Raw genomic sequence first — 7,741 nt, forward strand, 5'->3', positions numbered from 1 at the left:
AAAAACTTAAACAAACAATAGTTATTCTGCAGGCTAGTTAAACGCTCTAAGAGTGGCTGCTGCTCTTAAAACAGAGATCAAGTTTCCCCAATATCTTCTGGTGAATCCCCATTGAAGCCAATGGGCAGCAGAATGTTGACCAGACAGGCAGCTGGATTCCTTCCCAGAGACGGATCTCTGGTTGTCCGGACCAATGGAAAGAGAGGACAACTGAGGGGTCATGGCCAGGGCTACCCTCTGCTGGATACCCAAAGGTTCCTCAGTGGAATCTAAGTCCTGACAGCCTCACTGGGTAACCGGTGGAAAAATCTCCACTTATCTATCATCCCCACCTGCATTCCTCAGTGAGGTGAGAGGCAATACTTTCAGGGATCTTCTGGTATCCTCTGTCCCAGAGTGACAAGAGATGGTGCTGTTAGAGCCCTCTCTTAAGCCTCCATTAAGAGCTGAACTACAGGTTTAGACTTTTCTCTCTGCTAGTAGGTCAGAAATCCCAGTTTTTCTCCAACTCGCTGTGGGTTAACTTTAGAACCACCTTGTTGTTAGACTGCTCCTCCCTCCAGAAATCAGTCTGAGACAGCTTGCAACAACTGTTTACCTCTCACAAAGAAAAACAGCTCTCAGAGGAACGACGTACATTGGTGCCTTGCATATGCTAACTAAAAGTTAGAAAGAGATTTTGGTCAGCGTTTCCCTTCTTTCGTGTGTGTATAGAAGACTGATAGATGTGCCTTTACTAACATGGTTGCTAGGTGACTAGGTAGACAACAGGAATGTCTTGGAAGACGTCTTAGCCCTAGGGCCCTGACTCTATCTCTAGAGGTGACCTCTTTTGCAGGCTGAGAGGCACTCCAACCTCTTCCAACTTGCTCTTTGGTATTTGCCTTCATTCTCTTTGAAAGAACTAGAAAGCATTGCTGTAATGCTAAGCAATGCTTCTGTCTTTAAACGTAACTGTTATAGCTGAGATCAATTGTAACTTGTGCTATTAAAATATACCTGCTGGAGTTAACATTTCCAGTTCCTGGGGAAGATAGGGTCATGAGCTGCTAAAAGGTGGCTAGTCTGACCTGGTCCATCTTCTTTCTCCTCTCCGGATGACCGCCACCTGCTCTGGAGTGGGTCACCTTGGGGGATGCCTTTGGGTGGCGATATAGAAATCAAGCAGAAATTAAAGGGATGACAATTCTTTCTCTTGTATTCTCTGATGGGAAAATGGATGTCAAAATCTCTTACTTCTTTGGAATGTATTCTTAAGCACTGGAGAATGTTCAGCCTCACATTTTTTTATGGCTTAAACAACAGAAGTTTTATTTTCTCATAATTCAGGAGATGAGAAATCTAAGATGAATCTGTCAACAGGATATTTACAGAGAAAGAGCAGTTTGATATTTTCCTGCACCTGCACATGGCCTGCCTACCCCTAGAGCCGAGATGAAATGGAGAAGGAAGTATTGATTATGACGCTATTTCACAATTAGAATTGTGCTGTACGAGAGGAAACACAGCCAGAATTGCATTATGTTCAGACTTGCTTTGCATTAAGAAATACTCCTTGTGTTCAAAATGTAAATGTAAAACACAGGAAAACCAGATACCTAGCCCTTAAAGCATCCACTATCACTGAGTCTGAGGCTACTCTTCTTGACCTTTGGAACCCGAAGACATGATTTCCAAGACAACTTTAATTAAAGCCTTGCCTGCTGTTACCGAGCCTGAGGCTTCCCCTACTTGCCCTTCGGGTCCTGAGGGTGGAGCTTCTAGGCCACCCATAATTAAAGCCTCCATGGGGTTGTATCCATCCTTAGCTGGTTCTGTTCAAGCTACTCAAGGACAATAATCCTTACAGGAAGTAAATGGGGATTTGGAACTACTTTATTCACGTGTCATTTTCTCTGTGACCTAAAACAGGTCAAGCGAGATCTAGAAAAGTTTTCAGGCAATCCTGATAAGTACATTGAGGTCTTTAGAGGTCGCTATGAACTAGACTGGAAAGATGTAATGTTACACTTAAGTCAACACTGACTTCTAATGAGAAACAATGGGTATAGACTTTATTATTTATTTACTTATTCATTTTTGTCTTTTTGAGACAAGGTCTCGCTATGCAGTTCAGGCTGGCCTCGAGTTCACTTTGTAGCCCAGGCTGGCCTCAAAGTTGCAACAATCCTCCTGCCTCAGTCTCCTGAGTGCTAGGATTACAGCTGTGCACCACCATGCCTGGCCTGGGTACAGACTTTTTTTTTGAGGAGGGGAGGTGGTTCCAGTACCAGGGATCGAACTCACGACCTTGCAATTGCCGGGCAGGCGCTGTGCCACTGAGCTAAATCCCCAGCCCCTGGGGTACAGACTTTAATCTGTGAGTTCCTTAAGTGTATCACAGATACCCAGGGATATATATTTTCAGAATGAGTTTAAATCAAGCCTAGCTAGCACTGCTATGGAGGGATGTTACCTAGGTGAGAAAAGAACCCAAAGTGTCTCAAAGACTTCTTTGTCCTAGGGCCAAGATTTCTTCTGGACTATTACTTGTCTCTGTCTGTCCCCAGAGGCAATAGATCTCTTTTGCAGGCTGGATTTTAGAATATTTGATTCAGAGTCATTTATTATAAAGTAAGCCCTAAACAATATAATCAGAACACTTCCATTTTCTCTCTCACTGTCTTTCAAAAGGTTAAAAGCAGCCATTCAGATTCTTTGATTATTGGTTTAATTTTTTTTTTTTTTTGTCTTTTTTTGAGACAGGGTCTCACTATGAAGTTCAGGCTGGCCTTGAACTCGTTATGTAGCACAGGCTGGCCTCAAACTTGTGGCAATTCTTCTGCTTCAGCCTCCCGAGTGCCAGGATTACAGGTGTGTGCTTATTGGTTTAATTTTACGTTTGGCAATGCAAGTGGAATCAATCATAACTTCTGTTTCTACAGACATGTTTTGCTAAGGATTAGAGATCCACTCTGGGGAAGCACTTGATCTTAATTGTCTTTCTATGCCCGAGATGGTTAGGATTTAGTTCTTGTGCCATACTTGGAGTCACTCTTCTGTCCCTTCTCCACTGCCCTGCCCCTGAGAAACAATGCAGTTTACAGCAGTGTTCAGTCCAAAGCAATTCTCTCCTTTGTGGCTCCTGGATTTCAGGACCAACTTTCCGGAACAGTGACCCTCTCTGGGACCCTTCCAGAGTGAAACTGACCTTCTCTTATCTACAGGTCATACTAAAAAAAAACGGGTCTAGATTCAATCCTGGGATCAAAGGTGTGTGCCACCACGACTGGCCCTTCAGGGATTTTTAAGCATCTCCAAGTAGAGCCAGGAGCTGAGGCTCGGAACCAGAGTGTGTCCCCTCTCCCAAGGCCACAGCCAAGCAGGTGAAAAGCTGAGACTGGAGCACAAGCCTGACCTTGGGTCTTCCCTCTCCTTGACACCAGAGTCCCTGCCAGCCCAAGCCTGGAGCGACCCCGAGGGCCCGCCCAGCCCGCCACTCACCAGGGGTTGTGCTCCGTCCCCTCCAGTCTTCGGGCCTGCAGCTGCTTGGCCATGCTGAGCTGGAGACAGAGCAAGAGAAGGTCAGAGTCAGAGTCTCCCAGCTGGGGCAACTCCTGGTGCCAGAGACTGCTTTCAGGGACACAGCCGCACCACACTATTTTAGGGAAGAGACAGGGAAGTAAGATGCTATCGGGCAGGTGGGTGGGAGGCTGCAGCCTGCTTTTCGGGTTCCTCCTAGCCTCAGCCACCTCCCCGCACCTGTGGGTGGAGTCTCCCAGCCTAGAAGAGCCCTGCTCCAGTGAGATTCAGGAGCGGCTGAAGGCTGAGGAGGGGAAGCAAGGGGTGTGGAGGACAGTGGCACTGGGGACAGCAGCAGTGTTGCTTACAGAGGATTTCCTAAGCTCTGTAACTCAGAATGAACTGGGGGCCCATTTTACAGATGAGAAGACGGAAGGATGTGGTGATATCCCATGAAAAACACACTAAGACCCAGGACTGTGTGGCCCCAGGCTGTGTCCTCACTCTAGTGAGACGACACACACTCAGGCCTTTAGGGCTTTAGGGGGCCTCGGCCTCGGCCCACCACTCCCGGCCCTGAAGCCCTTTCCAGGCCAGCTTTGCGGTGCACAGCAGCTGTCCCAGCTTGCCAGTCACCGTGCTCTCAGTCCCCCTCGGCTGGGCGACCTTGGACAGCGACTGAGCTCCTTGTGGCCTCAGCACGGTGGCAGTGGGGCTGCGCGGCCCCTTGGATCCGCTGCTCCTGCGGGCTGGCCAGTGCCGGGCGGCGCGTGGATAATAGGGCCGACTGGCTCATTCCTGGCACCCACCAGCGTGGCCGGCAGTGAGCCCCTCTGTGCTCAGGATCTGCTGTCACCACGGAGCACACAGGAGCTGCCACGGCCGCCCCCAGCTACTAGATGAACACGCACGGCTGCGGAGGCTCAGGGACTTGCACCTTGCTCAGGGTCAGGGGAGAAGCTGCCACGCCTGTCAGTGGCCGCAGCAGTTGTTGGCCTCAGGCTGGGCTCAGAGAGGCCCAGACAGCTGCATGAGGCCGGACTGCTCTGTAGCTGGGGACCCGGGTACAGGGCGAGCCTCGGGCCCTGGCCCAGCGGTGGGGTTTGCCAGCTCTGCCCACCCTGTCCCTCGGCCAGCGCCCAGTGACCACCAGGACCATTTGGCAGGAGGGAAGGTCCTTGTCGGGGACATCTATGGCGTCACCTAAATGTCAGTGGTCACTGTCTTTAGTCTATTGGTTAACAGGTATTTTAAATTTACTTTTGTTTAATTGTATTATTTTCTAAATTTCCTAAAACAAATATTTTATCATGATGTTTTAAAAATGTGGGGTACTGTCATCACATCTTAGAAGATTGTGTGCTGATCAGTGAAACAGGCTCAGCCAGACAGTGATACACGCTTGTTTTTCAAGCACTCTGGGGGGCTGAGGCAGGAGGATTGCAAATTCAAGCAAAGCCTGGGCAACTTAACAATCTTATGAGAGTGTATCTCAAAAAGAAATAATAAATAAATAAATAAATAAATAAATAAATAAATAAATAAGGGGTAGGGATGTAGCTCAGCGTGAAAGCCCTGGGTTCAATCCACAGTAATGCAAAAATAAATTTTAAAAATAAAACAAGTGCCAGGGAAATAGCTCAGCCACACAAGGGCCTGCCTGGCAAGTGTAAAGTCCTGAGTTCAATTCCCCGTACCAAAAAATAAAATAAAACAAAATAAGCTCCTAAATAGTATGAAAGAAGTATAATAACAGTTTTGTGACAAGAAAAAAACTTTTATATTTTTATGTACAGACATGTTTTCTATGACAATATATGAGTAGGGGAAAAAAAGTTTGGTAAGAAATTCATCAAAATGTCTAAAAAAAAAAAAAAAAAAAAAGTCTGCAAAGCTTGCCTCTAGCGGTTGGGATCACAAAGGTGATTTTGCTTCCTGGGTCTGATTTTATGGTTCCCAATGTCTGTGTATGAGCAGCGGGTTATTTGAACCTGACATGTGTTTTGTCATGTTGCATTTTCTCTGAATTCAAGCGTGTGTTACTATCTGATCTGTAGCCACAGTTCAACTGGCATTTCCTCTGACTAACCCCTGAGCTCGCAGTGTGTCTTGCTGTCGGTAGCAAGTGGACTGTATGGATTCTATGACAGACACACTGCACTGGCAGCAAGGATGCTTCAGTGAAAAGAATAACAGGGCAGCGAGGAGCAAAGGAGGGAGGAGTGGAGGGTGCAGGGCCCAGACAGACAGGGAGAGGGACAGAAGTGAGTGGAGTTGATGGGCTTGTGAAGATGATGGAAATAATGGGGCTGCCAGAAACAGGGTGCTTCAGGTCCTGACCTTCAGGAGTGGCACCCAGAACTGGGATAAATGAGGGAACAATGTCTGTCCTTGGACCTAAGTGTAACCAACATGGTGGGGCACCTACTACATATGAGTTGCTGGGGAGGCAGCTGGGACCTAAGTATAACCAACATGGTGGGGCACCTACTACATATGAGTTGCTGGGGAGGCAGCTGCAGCCCCGCCCCCCCGACTCAGTGAAGAGCTACAAGTTCCAGACTTCAGAAGCAAGGGCCAGGGAGGGCTGCTGGAAGGGTTGCAGTCAGGAAAGGCTTCCTGAAGGAGGAGGCTCATGCAAAACTTCGAAGCCGGGACCCAGCCGGACCGCAGGAACTCCAGGCCATGCAGGAGGCATAGTGGTGGGGTAGGGCACTTACAGTCTGGTGCAAGCACCTCATGAGTGGGACGCCAACCTTCCTTCCCCGAAGGAGCCGTACCAGGGGCACACAAAGGGCTGCTGCATTGCAGAACATGCCTCTCAGATCCTGGGCACTGATGATTTCCCCTCCAGGGCCAAAGAAGGAAGAGAGAGCCTGGGCCGGAGAATGTCTGTGAGCTCAGGACATGGGTCCCCTCCCGCCCAGTTCTAAGAGCAACAACAACAACAGCACGTCACTGTGTGCCAGGCACCTGGCAAGTGCTTTGATGTACAATTATTCTACTCAGTCATCACAACCCTGCCCCCTCCCACATACACACACACCTGTCACTAGAGTGATCTTTTTCAAAATGCATGTCCCTTCCAATGAAAAACAAAATGACCCAGATGAGGATCACTGACAGCTGCTAACAACACAGAGGCATCAACCCAACATCATATTTTGACTCTGGAAACACAGACACGAACACCAGCTGTTTTATTCTGCTGTAAAAGTGAACCTAAACCAGACCACACCACCCAGTTACTAAAATACCGAGGACAGAAGAACATGCTAAATGACACCATAGAATGCAATCAATTCATTCAAATGGATGGAAACACTACCAGCAGGGGTCCCCAGCTCCTGGGCCTCAGAGCAGGATGGTCCATTACCTGTTAGGAACCAGGCCACACAGCAGGAAGTGGGTGAGGCAAATAAGGGAAGCTTCATTTGTATTGATAGCCAAGCTACACTTCCTGTCAGATGAGCAGTGGCACTAGATTCTCACAGAAAGAGAAACCCTACTGTAAACTGTGCATGCAAGGGAGTGGCTGAAAATACAGATGAACATTAGCAGAGAGGTCTGAGTGCACAACCCATCGTAAATTAACTGCTGGCAGATGGGTTTCAACACCCCATCAGTGAGTAACAAGTGACAATTAAGCTGTATCTAGCAGCAGGCTTTAGAGATGATGCAGTCAATTACACGGCTTCATCAGTGTCTTAATTACCATTCTCTCATTGCTTGGACAAAATACCCAACATCCAATGTTAAAGGAGGAAAGGTGTATTAGCTCACAGTGTGTGGAGGTTTCAGTCCCTAATCAGCTGGCTATAAGGCAGGGTGGCATGGCTGAGGGACAACTGTTCATGGTAGCAGAAGACAGAAAAAAGCAGCAAGAGCAAACGGGGACAAAAGGGAGGAGCAAGCCTTTTTTTCTCCTTTACACGGCATGCAGGCTACCCTCCCTAGGGCGACAGGTATAGCACTCACACCCTCAATCCCAGCATCAGGCAATGAAGTAATCACAATGAACTAACCTCTAGATTCAGCTGCCTCGGAAAAGCCCACCCCCTGTGACCACATGAGGCTTTGGTGGGACATCCAGACACAAACCACAACAACCTGGTAGCAGGCTTTAAGTCAGAACGTGACACTTATTTTCATTTCCACATGGCCTGCCCATTATTTTATTTGCCACTTCTGTCCATGCCTCTTTCCCAAACCGCCCACTTGTCTCAGTCACACTTTTGGT

At 48.0% G+C, this 7,741-nt stretch overlaps 1 protein-coding gene across 4 annotated transcripts in view; it reads right to left on the minus strand.

Moving 5' to 3' along the window:
- Positions 1-7,741, minus strand: part of Ccbl1 (cysteine conjugate-beta lyase, cytoplasmic) — a 48,612-nt gene that overhangs the window by 22,704 nt on the left and 18,167 nt on the right. For 3 of the 4 annotated variants that reach the window (XM_005413589.2, XM_005413590.2, XM_013509436.1), the window contains exons 2-3: positions 6,222-6,377; positions 3,484-3,542 (exon numbers count right to left, since the gene is read on the minus strand). In XM_005413589.2, coding sequence (XP_005413646.1) covers positions 3,484-3,542; positions 6,222-6,317 — 155 coding nt within the window. In that variant the 5' untranslated portion in view covers positions 6,318-6,377. The remainder of the gene's footprint in view (positions 1-3,483; positions 3,543-6,221; positions 6,378-7,741) is intronic. The other variant, XM_013509435.1, reaches the window with a different exon arrangement.

Source organism: Chinchilla lanigera, unplaced genomic scaffold (genome assembly GCF_000276665.1).
Source record: "Chinchilla lanigera isolate Chin_1 unplaced genomic scaffold, ChiLan1.0 scaffold00169, whole genome shotgun sequence".
Taxonomy (NCBI): Eukaryota; Metazoa; Chordata; class Mammalia; order Rodentia; family Chinchillidae; genus Chinchilla; species Chinchilla lanigera.